Raw genomic sequence first — 20,968 nt, forward strand, 5'->3', positions numbered from 1 at the left:
CAGTCACAGTGTCACTGCCCAAGGCAGGAATCTCTGGGGTGTGGCACTTCAAGAAGTCCCTGGGGACCTGGCTAGGCAGATTAGAGGAATAGCAGGGGCAGAAACCAGATGGCCTTGTGTGCCAGCTCCTATGAAAATTCCATGCAAGTGAAATGGTCTCCTGTGACAATATCCTAAAAGCTCATAAAATGCAGAAATATTTATAAAGGTAAACCTTCTGGGTTTCAAAAACAGGCACTCATATCCCAACCTTTCAAAAATGTAAAGGGTGGGGGGCATTTTATTAAAGCCGATCACTAGGAAACAATAGGACTTTAAGAGCATAAGTCACTTCAATCCCAGAACTGAAATTTGCTTGTGTTCTGGAACACAGTTGGGATCTTGCTAACCTTTTATGAATCTACAGGGCAACAGGTTCCCTAGAAGCAGGGAGAACTGGCATAATCGAAAACCAAAGCTCTGGCTACTCTATGTTTTGGTCTCTACAACCGAAACATGAAAACTCAAGCCTTTAAAGTACTTATTATGTGTGGGGCACTAATGGCCTTGCGACTATCTGCCCCCAAAGTACACCTACTAAGATATGACTGAGGAGCATGGAGAGATGGATGGCTCAATAGTTAAAAGCACTTGCTGCTTGCAGAAGGCCCAGGCTGAGTTCTCAGTACCTACACAGTGACTTAGAACTGGTAACTCCAGCTCCAGGGGATCTGATGCTCTCTTCTGGCCTCTATGGTACCAGGCATGCATGCAGTGCACATACACACAGGCAAAACACTTGTACACATAAAATAAATTTATCCAAAAAATTAAATGTGAACCTAATTTAAAAAAGATATAACCGAGTTTACTGGAACCATGTTTCAGTTCATTAAAGAGTAGAAGAGAGAAAAGTCTCATTTCTCATTTTTTATTTTTCTCTGCACTGAGGCCAGATGACCTTAATAATTCTCAATGACTAATTAATATGCATCACACACTCCAAACTGAATGTATTCTTTAAAAAACAGGAATGAGTGTTTAAAACTCTTGAACTCACAGTGAGTCACTTCTCATGTTTTCATCCCATGATGAGATCCTTGCTCATTAGAAATAAATGCAACCCAAAGATGAGACAGAGGAGGAGCAGCAGGTCAGGAAACTAGAGACAAGGAGGGGAGATGGCTGTCAGGCAGGCTGGAGGGAGGACATCAGGAAGGAAAGTGACAGCACAGGTAGGTAAACGAGCTCACCTGCACAGCAATCACGGCGGTGACATGGCTGTACTACAGATCACGGGGAAAATGGTGGAAACATCCACAGAGTATGAACTTGCAAATGCTTGCACTGGGTGCCCTGTGTTTGTTAGCTGTCTACTTGGAAGCAAGTACAGGAAAATTCTCCCAGCCAAGCAGCCCAGTTCAGTTGTGCCTGTTGGCACATGATTATCACAGCTGGGCTGGTTGACTATTCCTTACAGGAGAGGCGGGCAGGAGGATCACAGGCCCTTCACCTGTGTAGCCAACCATTTTTCCTAACCAACTGTATTCAATTTTTCCCTAATCGATAGTGTCCTTGGTGTCCCCGGGTAGGGCTAGAGTACACACGTTTGGTAGAACTAGAAGGAAGCAACTCCATCTGTGTGGTACACATGCTGGGGGATGACTTTCTAGTGTTGCTGCTTGGGGCCACCCATGTTCCTATCAGTAACCCCTTCCCCATCTCCGTAGGTAGTTCCAATAAATTCACTGGATTGAACTTTGGATTGTCATTGGGACCTTATGAAGAGGGGAGTTAGATGTTACCTAATGCCCCACCCCCAGCAGGGAAAATTCTTGAAACAGGACCCTCCTTCCTTCCTTTATTTTATTTATTTATTTTTTGGTTTTAAAAACAGGTCTTACTATGTGGCCTCACCACAGTCCTCCAGCCTCAGTCTCACCAGTCAAATTTTCCTTTTCAAGGTGAGGAAACAAAAACTCAGAGTATTCAGAATTTTCTCAAAGCCACACAATAGGCAAGTGGCAAACCCAAGACTCAGATCTAGGTCTAACATACAAACAGGCAGTGTGGAGGGGTGCTTTAGAAGAGAGGGTTGGTGACATTGTGACTAAAGAAGAGGTCATTGCGACTTTGTTTTGCATGACAAAATCCCAGAAGAGCCCTAGTTGTGAGTAATACTCTAGGAGCAGCAGCAAGCACCTAGCACCTGCAGGTGTGAGAAGAGAGAGTGAGCGGGAGGACTCCTGCTCCCCACAGGGAGCACTACAGTACAGCTACACTGCTGAGCTCTCTGTGGCAGAATACTTCTGATGAAAAATACTGTGGAGGAGGAATGTGGTGGCTTGAATGTAACAGGCCCCATAAACTCATGGAGTGGCACTATTAGGAGATGTAGCTTTGCTGAACGGGCTGTGGCCTTGTTGGAACGGGCTGTGGCATTGTTTGAAGAAGTGTATCACTGTAGAGGTAGGCTGTGAGGTCTCCTATGCTCAAGATACACCCAGTTTCTCAGTTCACTTCCTGTGGCCTGCACATCAAAGATGTAGAATTCTCAGTTCCTTCTCTAGACCCTTGTCTGCCTCCACGCTGCCATGTCCCACTATGATGATAATGGACTAAATCTCTGAAACGGTAAGCCACCCAATTAAATGTTTTTCCTTTATAAAATGTTTTTCTTTTTATAAAAGTTGGTGTAGTCATGGTGTCTCTTTATAGCAATAGAAATCCTAAGACAAGGAGGCTGTATTAAAAAAAAAAAATTCTGAGCTGGGTGTGGTAGCATACACCTTCAATCCCAGCACTTGGGAGGTAGAGACAGGAAGGTGAGGAGCTGAAGGTCTTCATAGAGAGCTCTAGACAATATCACCTGTCTCAAAGAAACCAATATATAAATAAGTAAAAATTTAAACTATAAAATTATTCTGGAAGTATTCTGGAATATTTTACTTTTTAGATACAAGTTTGAAGTCCAAATAAGAAATGGACTTTTGTCAGAATACACCTAATACTGCTTAGCAATTTCTACAGGTAACTGCCAAGGTGTCATGGAGATCAGAGGCTTCTCTGCCATGTGGGTCCCAGGGACCAATCTCAGATCCTTAGGTTTGGTGACAAGCACTTTATCCAGTGAGCCATCTCACCAGCCCAGCAACCCACAACTTTCTGAGTTATTTCTGGTTAGAAATGGCTGTACCCAGCCTCAGAAGCCTGGTCTTCCCCCTGGTTGTGTGGCTCTCAGTGAGTTGCTTTTTTTCTTGGGACTTCCAATTTGTTTCCTTTGAAATGTAGGATTCGTCTAGACTATGAGGTCCTGATCTGTTTTCACCCATGAGCCTGTATTTTAAACAGTCTTACTTAGAATCCAACACTCAGAACTAAATGCTGGGTAGGTTAGTTGGTGCTAAGAAGGTTGTGGGGAGGGAAGGTGTTCCCCAGCTGGTACCTCAATAATCCTCTTCTCCCTCCATCCCCAAGGGCTCCTCAAAAGCCCCAGCAACAGGGCAAAGCTTTTCTAAGAAGCCAAGTGGAAACCCTGCCTCGGGATAGCTCAGAAGCTCTAGTCTCCTCACCCCTGTGACCTGGGGGTGCTTTTCACATAGTAGGCACTTCATAAATATTTGAGAGGAAACGGGTGAAATATTGTTCTGCCCTTTCGGAAATGTGGTTATGTAGTTTTCATTTCCTCCGCTGACTGACCTAAGCAGTTAAACTGCAGCAATGGATCCTGAGGGAAACCCAAATGTTACATTTATGGAAAAGCTGCCTTTCGATTCTGACATGCCTTCCAGGTTCACTGTGGCCATAAGTTAAGGGTCTGTCAGCACTTCCATTATGAAAACTGTTTTGTGGTTTCATAACGTAGCCATAAAAGTTTGCCTCCGGCTATCCTTGGGTGTACAAATTGAAAAGCCTGTTTTAAGCCAAAATGTGGGAATCAGAAAACAAACAATTTATTGGTTTCAGCCATGGTTTTGTGCCCGTCTTGGCCAAACAAGATTTATGATGTGGGGAATTAGAGTGATCTGAGACACTTGGTCTCTGAAAAGCCTGAGAAAGAGGGAAATGGCCAAATTACTCATATTTCAAGAACGGTCCCCAAACACAATCATTCATTCTTTTGGTTATATTTTCATCGAGTAAATTGTGTCACATGTCGGTGAAATGCTTAGTCTACTTTATGCACTCTTATCTTCTTAAAAAAGCATTTTATGTCAATCATATTAGGATGGAAAAGCTGCCTTGTTTACCTGGGAATCAGGAAATTGGCAAACAAAGTTCAACATTGCTGCTAGTAAGTTCTCTGACAATGGTAAATGGCTAGATTTAATCAGCAAGAACCCTTGGTCACAGATTTAAAAGTATGGAAATGAGGTCTCACTGTACCACATTAGCAATGCTGGAGCCTTGGTAAAGCTGACTTTACAGACTCAAGGCCTCAGCAAAGAAAGAATTCCCAGATGCCAGGCTACAGGTGGTCAACAGGACCAGCCCTGGGCATCCCACATCCCAGATGAGCAATTGGCTGGTCACTCTTTCCCGCCTGATGTCACTATTAAAGGTCCCATGATCTGACATATTTCTTGGATTATTCTTTTCTAGCACAGCCTACACATAAGTTCTTTCTCACTCCCATTATACTAGGACTTGCCACTTCATGACTTTGATGACCTAAATCACAAGCCACAAGACAATAACCATGTTATATACATAGTCACATCCTGTTGGCTGAGCACAACTGAGCTCCAGCCATGGCAAGTTTGTGTCAGTTAGAGGCAGGACACTAAATCATAGGCTCAACTATGACTAAGCAGGACACAGACCTCACTATGGGGAGCAGCTGAACAATGAACATGTCAGCCCTCTAGCCTGGTAATGAAGCTAGATGGTCAGAGGTAGAGTTAGGGTTATCATTGCTGTGAGGAAACACATTGACCAAAGCCACTTGGGGAGGCAAGTGTAGTCACCACTAAAGGGAAGTCAGGACAGACAGGGCAGGAATCTGGAGGTAGAAGCTGGTGCAGAGGCCACAGAGGAGTGCTGCTTACTGCCTTGCTCAGCCTGCTTTCTTACTGAACCCAGGACTGCCAGCCCAGAGGTGGCCCTACCCATGATGGGCTGGGCCCTCCCCCACCAATCACTAATGAAGAAATGACTTACTGGCTTGCCTAGGCCACACCTTTTGAAGGCATTTTCTCAACTGAGGCTCCCTCCTCTGAGATGATGCTAGCTTGTGTCAAGTTGAAGTAAAACTAGCCAGCACACAGTCTGAGAAGATTGTTAGGATGAACCAGATTCAAACCAGACGTCTGAATATACAGCTATGGTACTAAAGGATGGATGAATTTTGTTCCTCATTTGGACTCTCTCTGAAGGGATCCAGCACACCCCTCTAACATGGCAATTAATGACTTCTGAGATCCTATCCCTCCCTCCATACACTACTCTGGGGCAGGAACCAATCTCATTTCTCTCTGCAACCTGTGTGCTACAGTTTGCTGAATGAATGAATGAATGAATGAATGAATGAATGAATGAATGAGCAAAGGCATGCTGATTGTTCTGGCTTCCTCAGTCCCTCTTCACTGTCTCCTCCACCCCATGCAATTCCTCTGCCTACTCAGAAGTAACTGCTTAGCTCCTGTAGTTTTCATAGGAAGACTCTGATGTCATTCACCACAGCCCAGTAAAATAGTTTCCTTAAGTCAAAGAAGGAGTTTTGTCAGAAAAACAGGAAATTCCCAAATACCTGGGTAGAAGATCACAGCCCACTCCAACTTCTCTGGTCTCCACTTCCGTCTTGGGCTGGGTTTCTGTCAAGTAGTCCAATCTGCTTTGTAGTTCATTATTCTAGAAATGAGAGGAAGGCAGTTGTGGTAAATCAAGCCTGCAGCACTGAGACTCATCACGAGGTGTGTGCTTCAGAGTGGGTGTTGACGAGCTCCATCGATTGTATCGTTACACGAAGCCCTCCGTGTGTGCACACTCGTGCACATCAAGTTGTGTGGAAATGGAAGTAACACATGCTGGTCTGTAGCATAATCTGCTTTCTTCGGTCAGCAACTGTAAGGGTGGTGAGACGGCTCAGCGGGTAGAGGTGACAGCTGCCAAGGCTGGTGACCTGAGTTTGAACCCGAGGCTCCTGCATGGTAGAAGAGAACTGACTCCTACACGTTGTCTTCTGACCTCCACATGAGCTCTCTTGCATGTTTGTGAACACACACACACACACACACACACACACACACACACGCCAATGTATTACAGATATATTGTAGATACCTCCCCAAATTTACTAGTTTTCTTTTTGTGTCAACAAACTCTGTAAACCGAATCACAGTATCCCATTGTGTGACGTACAGTATTCACTTAATTAGTCTCATACAATGGGCAGTTAGGTATTTGTCACATTTTTGGCATTATAAATATGGTGCAACTCACCTTTTTAACACTCCCTTACTAAGCTGTAAAATGAGTAAGTCTATTAATTTAATTTAGTGGGAAAAGCCTCTATAACTGGATAATAAGTATTTCATAGGTGTGGAAAAATTCAGGATCTCAAACATATAAACTAGAATGAGCTCCTTGGGATTAAAATTAGCATTCTGTATAATTTTCATTTTTTTTTTTTTAAGCTGGAGCCAAACATTGCGTAAGCTGATGATTAAATGACCAGAAACTGGAAATGTGCCTCATGGGGAAAACGAAGGACAAAGGGGCAAGAAAGGCGAGGATGGGACCGGGGCAGCGTCACTCCAGATCCAGGAGGTCTGGTAGGTACCCTCTTCTGGCCTCGGATGGGTGTCAGAGCCCTTGGAGCTGGAGTTACAGGTGGTTGTGAACTGTCCAACATGGGTGCTAGGAACGGAACCTGAGTCCTTTGCAAGAGTAGCAAATGCTCTTAACTGTGGAGGCATCTCTCCAACTCCTTAATTGATTTTTGACAAGTTTTGTTTAACTTTTTTTTTGATAAAGATAAAGACTCAATTTTAAAACCATAAAGGCCCTATCTATTTTCTTGACTAGAGTCTTTAAACTTGATATATAACACATACAAGATAAAATTTACTGAATAAATACATAAATCACTCACACACCACCCCTCTTTTTTTTAAGGGTAGGGTTTAAAAAAAAAAAAAAAAAGTCCCAGGAGCTGACTTTAAAGTGATGTGGGTTGCATTCGGTAGCTCCTCTCTGAGTGAGCATTGCCAAAGAGCTGTTGTATAAAATCTCATTGTGTACAAGGTTCTGACACGTGGAAATGGTATAAAGAAAGAGAATGTGCTCGCTGCTCTAGCAACTGATGGGCTATGACAGACCCTCGGCCCCACTCTGTCATCCGATCTTTACAATGAAAGAAAGGTGCTGACTTACTGGGCTGACTTACTGGGGGCAGGGCATGCTCATATGGACTCTCTAATTTACAGGGAAAGAGAAAAGCAAAAGAGGCCTTTCTTGCTGACAACTCCAGCCCCCCCCCCCCCCCCCGTGGCCTGTTCCTCTCCAGTGCAAAGACTTCAACCCTGAAGGTTTCGTGGAATGCCAGGGTGAGGATAAACCGTCAGGGGGCACAAGACATGGAGTTAGCAAGCTTTCCTGGTCTGGAAGGCAGGGACGGGTGAACAGTGGCTCTAAAATGTGTTGTTTAATTTCACAGGGATTCTGTGTAGAATACCAAACACCCTCAGAAGCACAGAAATTAAAAATCAGTACTCATGAAAATTGCATGAAATCAGTAAAAAACAATAATGTGTATCTTCTATATATATCAGATAGTTTGAGGGAAGGCGGCACACAGTTAAAGAAATACAGCGCAGTGTGCATGCCTGCGCCTCTTGGTCTTGCTGGGGTACAGATAACTGAACAGAACAGAACAGAACAGAACAATGTGATAACATTGCAAAAATATCTGCAAAGTATTTGACTGAACCCACTGGGGGTATAGCAGAGTGGGGAGGGGTAATGAAATCTCTAGTGAGAGTTGGGAAAAGTAAAGGAGATGAGCACCCATGCTGGGCAGCTCACAACAACCTATAGTTTCAGCCCCAGGATATCTGATGCCCTCTTCTGGCCAAGAAAGGGAGCCTTAGACCAGTAAGACAATGAAATAAGTGGAAAGATGAGAATCCGAGTAGGCGGAAACCCCAAATTGTGTTCTGGACTTAGTAGTCATCTCTAGTAGAACTTTGAACCATGATCATGAAGGGTGAACCAAATCTGAGTGGTAAGGAAGTGAACAGAGCCATTACCCATTCCAGGCAGAGCAGGAAGTATCTGGGTCCAAACAATTTCATCTGCTTTTAATAGAAAAAAACTCCCATTGCTCCTTAGAACAGTGACACAGAATCTAAAGCAGTGGTTCTCAACCTGTGGGTTGCGACCCCTCTGGAGTTGAACAACCCTTTCACAGGGGTTGTCTAAGACCATTGGAAAACACAGGTATTTACAGTATAATTCATAACAGTAGCAAAATTACAGCTGTGAAGTAGCAATGAAAATCATGTTATGGTTGGGGGTCACTACGCTACCAGGGACTGTATTAAAAGGTCGCAGTGTAGGAAGGTTGAGAACTACTGCTCTAAGTCCCCACATTAAAGGGTTCGCAATCCCTGGCTTATAATCCAAAGCCACGCGGCATATGAAAAATCTGTAAGATGTGACCTGTTCTTGGGGAAAAGGGATGGACAGACAACAGTCCTGATGTGACTCAGATACTGGACTTTGCATGTGAGGATTTGACTGTATCCATCTTAACTATGACCAAGAGATAACGGAAAATATGCCCACAGGTAATGAACTAGTTAAAAAAAAAGTAAAAAAGAGCCATGAAAGATTCACCTGGGAATTTTAGAATAGAGGAGTACAACACTTAAAATTTACTATTGTTATTATTACTATTATTGTATTGTAGACTTAGGGAAAGTAAGGAGACAGTAAAGAACCAGTGTATCTAAGGGTACATTAATAGAAAACATCCAGTTAAAGGAAGTTAGGGCTAGGAAGATGGCTCAGTGGGTGAAGTGTTTGCCTCATAAGCAAGAAGGTCTGAGTTTGGTCCCTAGAACCCACATAAAAAGGCCAGTGATAAGAAACAGATATGGGAGAAGCCTGGGGACTCAACAGTCAACTAGTCTCACCAAACCAGTGAGATCCAGGATCGCTTAAAATCTGTCTTAAAAAATAAGGTGGAGAGAGCTGGAGGAAGACATCCAAGGTAGGTATCTAGCCTTCACATGCCTCAGAGAGAAGAGTAGGAAATAGCCCAAAATCATCTTATAACAGGAAAGCAGGGTTTCTGTAAGATATGCTAACATTTTGTTGATTTTTAAACTAGGAAGCATTTATAAGGCTCCGTAGCTTATTGTGTATGAGTTGTGTGCCTGTTTATAACATTGCTGTACTACATTGAAAAGAATAATACAAAGAAGTGAGCGCCAGCTGAAGTGACATGACTGAGCTCTGGAGAAGCTTTTGGGGCTGAGGGGCAATGTGCTGGTTTTCCTGCTTTCAAACACCTCCACCTTGTGTTTGTATGTGTAATGAGTACCTCTGTATGGGCAGGGAGGTTTACATGCCTTCTGGGAAGAAAGAACTAGCACAGTCACTCTAGGTGTGTGTGGGAAATTAACACGCACGCATGCATGCACGCATGCATGGGTACCTCCTCTTCAAGCTCCCCTCCGACCCAGGGAAGCCAATAACTGACTTAGAGACCTAGACAAGAACATGTCCAATAAAATGCATGTGGGGAGCCATGTGCCAGGTGCTGCAGCCACAACTCCACCCAGGAAACTTAGGAGAGTGCTAGTAGTGTTGCCCAGACACACAGAGAGGCATGTGCCCTGTACTGTGCATGTTAAGGACAGGATGGACACAAGCCAAACTTTGGATTCATTTCCTGTGACTCTTCAATGTCACCGTACATTCAAGATTATCAGCAAGGAAAAACAGAATCCAGTCCAGAAGGTTTCGCCACTCACTGAAGACTAGCCCTCTAATTTTACTTTAGGACATTCTTTTTAAAGATTTATTCTCCTTTATTTTATGTGCATTAGTGTTTGCCTGAAAGTCTGTACATTCACGGAGTGTGTGCCTGGTGCCCAAGGAGGACAGAAGAGGGTGCTGGATGCCCTAGAATTGGAGGTTTAGACTGTTGTACCCACCACTTAGGTTCAGGGAATTGAACCTGAGTCCTCTGCAAGAACAGCATCTGTTCTTAACAGCCCCTTTATTTTGAGAATTATTTTTAAAAGTGTTTTTATTGCATCTCTCCTCCCCCCCCCCCGTCTCTCTGTGTGTATATATGAATGTGTATGGATGATGTCAGAGGACAAGACAACTTGCAGGATCAGTTCTTTCCTTCTACAATATGGGTTTAAAATACACTTTTACCCATTGAACATTCTTGCTGACTCAGAACATTTAAAATTTTTAAATTTGTATTTATGAGCATTGTATATGTCTACATGTATATATACACATGTGCACATGGGTGCCCAAGAAGGCCAGAAGAGGGCACCGGGTACCCTGGAGCTGGAGTTACTGGTACCTGTGAGTCACTTGATGTGGGTGCCCTGAACTGAACTCCAGTCCTCTGAAAGGAGAGCAAGTTCTCTGAACCACTGAGCCATCTCTCCAGCCCAGAACATAATTTTAAGTGTCAGAAATCACAAGCTAAATCTCAATCATCTCAATGTTATGTGTGTTTATATCTGTACAGCTGCATGTATGTATGTGTGGAGAGATCAACTTCAGCTATCACTTTCCAGGCACTATCAACCTTGTTTTTTGAGACACAGTCTCTTGTGGACCTGGAGCTCACTATGTAATGTAGGCTGGCTGGAGAGAAAGCCCTAGAAATCACCTGTCTCAGGGTTACCACTCCCTGCCTGGTTCATGGGTTCTGGGGACTGAATCAGGTCCTCCTGCTTACAGGGCAACCACTTTCCCAAGTGAGCTTTCTCCCCAGCTTTCTCCTTATAATGCTTTAAGGAAGCATATGATCATTCATAGCTTTCCTCAGCTCCATGCAACACAGGTTGAGCCTGCCCAAGTACTGAACCTGCCTGAGTCCTATGTGATGCCACGGAGTGAAGAACTAAGAAGTATACAGGTGCATACTGCTCAATGTCATGAACCAGCTCTGGCTTGTCACTACACACTCCCCACAGACCAAGGACACTGCAGGACTAGGGAAAGATGTGTGTAAGAAGCAAGGCTCTTCAGCCACTTACCTACCTTAGACATTACTTATAGCAACAGAAAATTACTTAAAGGTAGAAGATGGAAATTGTTATGATATGGCAGCAAGCTTAATCTGAGAAATACCTTTTGTTCATCATGTCAAAGGCAAAATTAATATATAGTAAATAAGGATTATTATTATATGTTCTCTTTATATCAGCATCCAAGATAATTTTATAATAGAAAATTAAGGTGAGTATAAGATATGTAAGAGATGTAATTGACATTTTTAATGTAGGAAGCTTTTCCAAAGCACTGTAGTTTCTTGGGTACTAATTATATGCCGGTCTGTAACACCTCTGTGCTAAGATTATAAAGTTAAGTGAGAGCTCACTCAGGACATCACAGCCCACAGGAGGGCAGCTCAGAATCATTAGTCACACATCAGTTGGAAAGAGGGGGTACTCATTGTTGTCAGTAATCACACATAGCCAGCAAGGAACAGGTCAGTAGTTTTTTTTTTTTTTTTTTTTTATGTGTGTGTGTGTGTGTGTGTGTGTGTGTGTGTGTGTGTGTGTGTGTGTAAAAGCTGGGCATCATGGGATAAACCTGCAATCCCAACTCTGGAGAACTAGAGACAGGAGAATCCCTGGGGCTCACTGGCCAGCCAGCCTAACTTACTCATTACATTCCATGCCAGTGGGAAATCCTGTCTAAAAAGAGGTAGACAGTCCTCCCAAAGAATGACATACAAGGTTGCTGTCCTCTAGTCTATACATACATACATGTATATATACACAATACTGAAATAAAGCGGTAGCCTTAGGAAGGTTAAAAAAAAGTCAAGGATATGATGAGGTAAATGTTGGGAAATTTAAGTGCTTGTCCCTTACCGCTCTCTTCCTCCCCACCCAGATGTAGAACTTCCATGCAAACAAGGTTAAGCAAACAAGGTTGTTTTCAGAACTTTCTGGTGTGCAGTGCCTGTGCCTTGACCCCAGGAGTGGGTGGTGCATGACTTCCTCTTATGCTTAGCTCATCCCCTGGCTTGGGTATATAAGCCCATTACTCTCTGTAATAAATAGTAGTGGCAGCAGCTTCTTCACTTCTCATGGTGGTCAGTTAAGTGTTTCAATCCCGACACCCTCCACCAAGCTTGGTACTCTGGCTGTGCAGGTGCAGCATTAAATTTTTGATATTTAATATTTTAGAATACTTAAGTCTAAGTACACGGAAATTTTTCCATGTGACTTATTTTTGTATGCTTATCTGCTATTTAAAGTCAATGTGGAAAGTAGTCAAGAGCAACTGGCCATATTTGCCCTGGATTTAAATAATTGAAGGAAGGATAATGAGCTTTATAATCAGTGTTTAAATGCTTGAGGAAAACTGGATTCCCAGTCTTGTTCTGAGATAGGTGTAGTTGACACTGCAGGGCCTTCCTTCACCCTCTGCTGCACACGGCCTCCCAACAGACATTACCTCCTGAGTCTTCACCTGGGCTTTCCTGTGATCACCACAGGAAAAGTGGCCTTGCCTAGGTGGTCAAATGGCTAGAACCCCAGGAGCAGACCCTAGCCACTGTCTGGTGGGGTCAGTGAATGTTCAGTATGCTGGAAATGACTCAAGCTAGTTCCATTCTATATCCCAGAGACCCCAAGTGCCATGAGCCTTTTTCCAGCAGCACGCCCCCCATTCTATACTGGGACCTCCTGGAATCACCTCCCAACGTCACCTCATACCCACATCTCAGAAGCCCAAACCATGAGCTGAGCTGAACTGTCTGAACATTCAGCAAAGCATTCTTTTGTAAGCCCCTCACTTTGCACACATTCCCTGGACACTTTGTGGCCTACAGGAAAGCTTGGGAGTACCACAGATAGAAACAAGGTGGAGGACCCTCTGGGCTAAGCCCTGTTTCTCTTAGCATCTCTTCCCCATCTTCTGAAGACTCCTCTCTGTACATGTAGCCCTCATCTAGAGACTCTTGACTGTCACTAGGGAAGATGTACAATCTTCACTTCTACCCCCCCCCAGGTACACCCAGGGCTGCGGCTACAGAAACCAGGGGAAACAGCACATACCTGTAACCCTGCAATTAGAAAGTGGAGACAGAAAAGCATATGTTCAAGGTCGTTCTTGGCTACATACAGGGTTTGAGGCCAGCCTGGGCTACTTGAGATACTGTAAACATATTCTTTTCTGTCTCCACTTTCTAATTGCAGTGACAAGGACAGGTGCTTGGCAACCGAGCTCTTTGCACAGTGCTAAATTCTTAATAAAGAGGCTACAGGGAAAATGGATTTCAGCTTCTTATATTAATACCCAGACTCTTTTAAGGTTCTTCCAACTCAGAATTTCTTTCCCTGGAACTGCCAGAGATTTCCCCCAAAGGCCTATCAAAAGGCCAGAGGCAAGACTATGAAGCAACTCCAAGCTGCAGGTAAAGCATGTGTTGGATTGAGAGTCTGTTCTCCAACCCAGAGTCTGGGTTTTCCTAGGCTGGGCGACCCTGGCTGATGACACCTCCTTTTTTGCTTCATTTTCCATTTCACACAGAAAACACAATCCTTCTCTCGATGTTTTAAAAGTTTACCAAGGAAACCACATGAGGGACATATGTGTAGGTCATTTACAGATTATAAAGCCCTATACACTCTTGAGTACTAACAGTGTATGGGACTTGCTGGGAGAATTCTTGAAGACGACACACTATTTGAAAGCGCAGCTGTGAGTAGCAGGCTGGAGCGTGGAGAGGGAGAGGGTAGAGGAAAAAAAGCTGTCAGAGCTCCTTTGCAAGGCTGGCAGTTAACCTTCAATCAATTTTACAAGGCCAGGAAATAGCCATATTTTTAATTAAGTGTCCACAGCAGGATCAGCAACATAAAATTTAATGGCAGGGACGACACCATTTTGAAAGAGCCGTAGCCTCTTACCTCTCCTTCCAGGAAAGAGATTTTTTCTAACAGCTGCAATATTAGGAGCTGCTTCTGTTGCACTTTTTTCTTTAATGATTCAATCTAGAAAGAGACAAGAGGAAAATCATTAGGTAAAAATGCAGAACTCTACAATTGCAAGGTAATCAGTGGGCAGAAATACTTTTGCCTTTTTGCATAGAACCTGTGTGCAGATTGCTTTTTGACTATTTTTTTTTTCCTTTTTGATGCAGGGTGGGTCTCATGTATCTCAGGCTGGTCTCCAATTGCTACATAGCTGGACATGACCTTGAACCTCTGATCTTCTTGCCTCTACCTCCTGGTGCTAGGATTTCCTGTGTGTACCACCACATCTGTTTTATGGGTGCTGGGGATTGAACTTGGGGCCTTGTGTACATTAGGTAAGAATTCTACCCACTGAGCTACATCCCAGCCTTGCTTTATGGATTCTGTTTCCTGGATCAGAGCTGACCTGAGAATCCCTGACAACAGGGGACTCTGAGACCCAGGGATGTCCTGCTAGGTTTGTGTAGCCAACCCCTCCACACCACTGTGCTGTTTGGATAACATCCCCTTACAGTTCAGGGAGTGTGCTTCAGGACAGACACAAAACAAGTCAACAAAGATGATCTCTAGCTTGGATTAATTAAGCACCTACATTTCAAACATTTGGTTATTTCTCTTAATACACTTGTATCTGACCAACCAAGTGTCAAATGTTTGTTTGGGGGTAAGGATCACTAAAATTATTCATGGAATTCAGAGGGCTAAAGACTCATGAAGACTACAGTGGGCAGGACTGGCTCCATGAGCAGACCCGAGTTGCACGGTCACCTTAGTGACACGTGTTACATCTGTAACATCATGTACACACCCTGGAGTCCTCTTGGCTTTTTATTAAATATCTTGTTTCCTGGGACTGAGCAGAGGGTCTCCAAAAGCAAGAACCAGGATAATCTGTGCCTGGTCATGTCTTGAACAAAAGTGAGATCAATCAATGGCATGTTACATTTCCAACAGCCTTGTGATATTTTGGCATTTGGACATCCATTCGTGAAAATCCCTTGGTGCAAAGTGTTAGAATTCCCGTGGGAGGGAACCAAGTGCACCTGGAGAAGCATATGCATGTTGACTGTTCAATCCAGAAATACTATTTCTAGGTATATATCCCAAAGACACACTCACTGGACAAATTATACATAACTTGGACATACATTTTGGTTTTAGAAACCATGAAACCAATATCATCAATAAGTGACTCGTTTAACAATCTGCACTATACCCTGCCTGTGAAGGTCTAGGAAACCTTCAAAACTAAGGATCTCTTACATACTGATGTGAGAAATGTTTTTAATTAATTAATTTAACACTGTATGGGTGCTTTGCCTGAAGTGTATGTATGCTCGCCACATTTGTGGACTCTCCAAGGAAGCCAGAAGAGGGCGTCAGATCCCCTGGGACTGGAGTAAAGGGAGGTGAAGTGCCACATGGATGCTGAGACTCAAGCCTGGCTCCTCCTCTGCAAGAGCAGCCAGTGCTCCTAACTGCTGAGCCATCTCTCCAACCCCAACTTTAGAAATATGAGGAATGTTTGTGGCGGCTGGAACAAAGCAGCAGGAAAAAGACTCTGGAAAATTGTATTATGCCTGGTACTGATACTAAGGGACTGTCATTTTATTAGGTGTGATAACAGTGTTATGATTATCTTAGAACAATTGCACATTTTAGACAGGCACTATTCATGTGCAGGAAACTTGCATACATGAGGTAGGAGCTGCTTTATCATGGAACATGGGAAAGCAGAAAAGAGGAACGAGGGAAACCAATGCAACCGAATGGGTCATCTGTTGAACCTGGAACGAGCCTAGTGGGCTTCACTGATGATCTCTTTGTGCTGGGTGAACTGGGCACTTCTTTATTCATTTTGAGATGGTATCTCTAACCCAGACTGGACTCAAACTCTCTGTACAGCATACAACCTCAAACCCTTGACCCCCACCGCCACCCTCCACCCCACCCCCTGCTAAGATTACAGGCTGCAACACCACACTTAATTTTATGCTGTGCTGGGGATCAAACCCAGGACCTCCTGCATACCAGGTGATCATTCTATCAACTGACCTATATCGCCGGCCTGCACTTGACAGTTTTATTAGAAGATAGTTTAAATTTCATGTGATATCAAGATATATCACCCTATGGGAAGAAAAGCTAGCCATATAAAACAGAACCAGATAAACATACATAAGGTTTTTAATAACTAAAGAAATTAAAGAGAGTAACAAGTTGCCTTAATACCTCTGAAATCTGGCCCAATGTAGTGCCCGAAGAGGCCAGTGTTGGCAAGCCTGGGAGGGATAGACACTCATATGTTGCAGGTGGCACTGTAAATTAGAATGACCCTTCAGGCAATTTAGCAATAAATATTAAGAGCCATAAAGCCGCTCAGACCCTTTGACCCACTAATCCCACTCCTGGGAATTTGTCCTAAGGATATAACTCAAACACAGGAAAAAAAGCTGCAATGTAGAAAGATGTTCTTGCTTCCATTATTTATAATAGAGAGAAAATGGAAATAACCTTAATGCCTCGCACTAAAGGAACTGGCCATAAATTTCGAGACACCAGCATGATGGAGTATATTACACAAATACTAGAAACAAATACATTGCAAAGTGGGAAAGTGTTTATAAAAAGCCTCGAGGGACAGAAAAACAAAAGTTTACCCAAGTGAAAAGAAAAGCCATTGAAGGGATTAGGGAAGAGAAATTTTTCTAATGTTGGTGTAGGATTGTGGGTTAAAAAAAAAAAAACTGTGTTATTTTCTCCATTTTGTATAGGAATGGCTTACAAAGACCACCCCTGTAATGCTCTTTTGCCTTTCCTTCCTACAGCATTGAGAGTTTGTGTGTTGCTATACAAATGTATGTGTTTGCACACATATGCATGCTCATGCGTGTGCGTCTGGAGGCCAGAGGCAGGCACTCCCTCTGTTACTTTCCACCCTGTGTTTTGAGACGTGGTCTCTCAATGACTTGGAGCTTGCTGCCCAGGGAGCCTTCCTGTCTCCATCACATCTTGTCATCGCTGGCACTACAGACACTGTCCACCATGACCAGCATTTTGTGGGTGGTAGGAATTCAAACTCATGCGCTCATGTTTTCAGGGCAAGTACTTTACCAACTGAGTCATCTCCCTAGACCTTAAGATTTTTAAAATTAACTTTCAGGGATTTTGTTTTTATTTTGTTTTGTTTTTCCCTTTTGGTGGTATTAGGTATTGAACCCAGGACCTTGTGCATGCTGAGAAAGCACTCTACCACTGAGCTATGTTCCTGACCCTAAAATGATTAAGTCTTTAGGTGGCAGCCAAAATGAGACCTGAAATTCACTGTAGGGCCTAAGATGGTAAGGAGAAAAATCCTATCAATAAGATGAAACATGATTCCAAACACCCTAGCCTTCCACCTCTGCAGGACTCTTGAATGGCTTGGAAGTAAAGGGAATAAGAGATATGGTTTTCTTTGAATACTAAAATCAGGCCTCAGAGAGCAGCAGAACCTTGGGATATGAGTGGAGATCTCATGGGAAGATACATGCCATTCTGCTGACCACTATGGTTCATTTCCAGTTTTAAAATGACAAGTTTTCCCTATCCGTGGGTTCTGTATTCTCAGATTCAAGTCTCGATTAAATGTGTCCAGATTGTTCTCTTGCTAATATTCTTTATATAATATAGAATAAAAACAATCCATACAGTGTTGGTATTTTATTAGGTTCTATAAATAATCTAGATAGAGATTGTTAAGGACAGAGATGTGTACAGACTCTGCCCAAATACAGCACAATTTCCTGAAAGACCTGGAAATTTTCAGATTGTTTTTGTCTCTAAGGATGATTCTAGAACCACTCACAGATGCCAAGCGATGACTATAAGTCAGTGTCCGGCAAAGGCATCAGGAGGCATGACAGACATTGTTCTTCGAGCTTTCTTTTTGAGAAAGGAGAGAAAGGCTGATGTCACTGTGAGGAGGCATTTGGTTGGGAGGGGGAGGAAAGGTAGGGGGAAGACTCAGGGATTTCAGCAAACATTCCTGACTCGATGGTGATACTGTTAAATGAGCATTCCTCTTATGCAGCCAAACCAGGTTTACACAGTGCTAGGGATCAAACCTGGAGTTATCTGTATGCTAGGTAAGCACTCTATCAACTGAGCTACCAACAGTCCCTCTGTTCTGTCACTATTTATGTTTTGAAAAAGGGCTGGCTAGGAACTCACTCTGAAGCCAAAGACCTTGAACTTCTCATTTTCCTGCTCTACCCCTGAGGACTGAGATCACAGACCTGCTCTACCACCCAGGACTTCTGTGAATTCTTCTGGCATTCCAGTTTGTAACTTGACCCTCAGGAAGTTCAATTATTCTTCAGAAGAACCTCACTTAAGTCTAGCTGTCACCGGGTGGTGGTGGTAAATGATGCAGAATACTGAACTCAAGTCAGGATGTTAAGAAGCAGGAAGTCAGAACACCCACTTTCCAGACTTTCATAGGTGACTTCTACAAGACCTAGTTTTGTTATACTAGCTGAATTTAAATGTTATGCTGAGGTACAGTTCTAGGCCCCCTGCATATAATCTTACCTGGTATCTTTAAACTGAAGTTAAATGAGGCTTTCTAACTCCCGTTTCCATCAACATGGCTCAGCACTACATGAAACAGATGACTTACACTACAGACATATTGCAAGATGCCAAGTGTCTAGGCCTTCAGGCTGATGTGGTGCTTAAAAGAGAAGGGAAGGGGTGGGGGAGAGGACTCAGTGACTAAGAGAACCAGGATTCTGTTTCAGTGTGAGGTGGCTCACAACTGCCTGGAACTCCAGCTCCAGGTGATCTAACACCCTCTTCTGGCCTCTGTGGGTACTGCACACTATGGTGCACATACAGATATGCAGGCACACAAATAATACATAAGTTTTAAGGTTTTTTTGTTTTGTTTTGTTTAAGAGAAGGGAAATAACAGTTGTAGCTTGTTATAACTAATCTTTGCTTTTCTCCACTGTAGCAACAGTTGAGACACTTGCATCTGTAGTTTTGAGCTTAGCAGTCACCCTTAAGCATGGCCACACACTGTCATTGCCTGAGGAGGCAGGGGGCTCACAATCTTGGTATTTGTTTGTTTGTTCTTATGAGCTGCTTTGGAAACATTACTGTAGTAAAAGGATTCCTCCCAATTTGCCTCAAAAAAGAGTTACCAACCATGCCAAGAAGAAATCATACAAAAATTTAGGAACAGGGTTAGGGAGACTATGTTGATGACATATTATGTCAGCTCAGTCAGTCAAGTGGTTACAAGGCTGAGCTGGGTCCTCAGAGCAAGCATTTAAAAAGGCAGGCATGGTGGCGAGCCCTGTGAGCCCTATGCTAGGAAGCAGGAACTAGCAGATTCCCAGGGTTTAGTGACCAGTAAGCTTAGCCTAATCAATAAGTTTGAGGCTAATGAGTGACCCTATTTCAATAAATAGATAGATAAATAGATGGATGATAGACAGATAGACAGACAGACAGATAGATGTGGATGACTCTTGAGGAATGATGCTGACACTAGAGGTTGTACTCCAGCCTCTACAAGCATGCACACAGAGATATGCACCCATACACCATCTATCCACCCACCCACCTACACACAAACACATATGCATATATATACACACCTTACACACCCCCTATACACAGTTTAGGACAGATTCTGTGCAGCCTGAAGCAATGAGACCTGCAATTTCAATTTCCTAGGCTTTTCTGTCTAACAGAAACACATAGGATACAGGGCATTTTATGATAGATGATGGGAAATGATGCCCTCTATATCTGGGTTTATGTGACTAACACCCAGGTGTACAAGGCTTAAGAAACATAATTCAATATGGAACTTGGGAGCTGTGAGGAGAAATTAGTGAAGAAATAATAGCCACAAATAAGCATTTGACATTACATATGATTGACATAGATTGTAAAAAAAATATTTTCTCATCTTAGCTGAGAAATGATAATATACGTGGAAAATGCCTCATAGAGGAGGAAGCACACTGAAGCAGGAGTACATGCAGAATTCCTGCCAGCTAGACATGTTCCAGAGCCATGCATACAGTCAGCCTTCTTCCCTCACTCAATCCGTACTGAAAGTCATCTTAAAAACGGGTGGTCAAGCCGGGCAGTGGTGATGCATACCGTTAATCCCAGCACTTGGGAGGCAGAGGCAGGTGATCTCTGAGTTCGAGGCCAGCCTGGTCTACAAAGCAACTTCCACACTGTCATCACCCACACACTGCTGGGTTAATTGCTTACTTCCTGAGGACCCCCTACCATCACTACCACTAGGGTATCTACCTTCAACCTTGATCACTCTCTTTCCTTGAAACATTTGTCAAAGCCCTGTAAATGCTGTTCCACGTTTCTGAATACTGGGCAGTTGATTTTCAGGTCAGAATAAAGTAACATGAAACTTTATTATGAGTCCCTACAGCCTTCTCATGGGAAGTGTATGTTGTCATAGTATTTGGAAACCTAAAATTTCCCCCAAGGAACTAGCTCAGATCTTCCATACTGTTTTCAGAATGTATTTATTTTTTAATGTGTATGTGACTGCATGCATTTTATGTGCACCACATGCGTGCAGGTACCCTTTGAACCCAGGAGAGGGTGTAGGATCCCTTGGGTCTGGAGTTGTAGGCAGTTGTAAGCACTGGGAACTGAACCCTGATTCTATGCAAGAGCAGCAAGTGTCCTTCACTGAGCCATCTCTCCAATTATCTCCCCCTCCCCTACACCAATACTGTTTTCAAAATCACGAGGGATCCATTGAGTCAGGGATA

The 20,968-nt window shown here is 43.3% G+C and overlaps 1 protein-coding gene across 1 annotated transcript in view; it reads right to left on the reverse strand.

The window, feature by feature from the left end:
* Myzap (myocardial zonula adherens protein) overlaps positions 1–20,968 on the reverse strand; it is a 111,558-nt gene that overhangs the window by 31,322 nt on the left and 59,268 nt on the right. Inside the window, exons 11-12 of the mRNA XM_051197913.1 lie at positions 14,100–14,183; positions 5,729–5,829 (exon numbers count right to left, since the gene is read on the reverse strand). Coding sequence (XP_051053870.1) covers positions 5,729–5,829; positions 14,100–14,183 — 185 coding nt within the window. The remainder of the gene's footprint in view (positions 1–5,728; positions 5,830–14,099; positions 14,184–20,968) is intronic.

Source organism: Phodopus roborovskii, unplaced genomic scaffold (assembly GCF_943737965.1).
Source record: "Phodopus roborovskii unplaced genomic scaffold, PHOROB, whole genome shotgun sequence".
NCBI classification, from domain to species: Eukaryota; Metazoa; Chordata; class Mammalia; order Rodentia; family Cricetidae; genus Phodopus; species Phodopus roborovskii.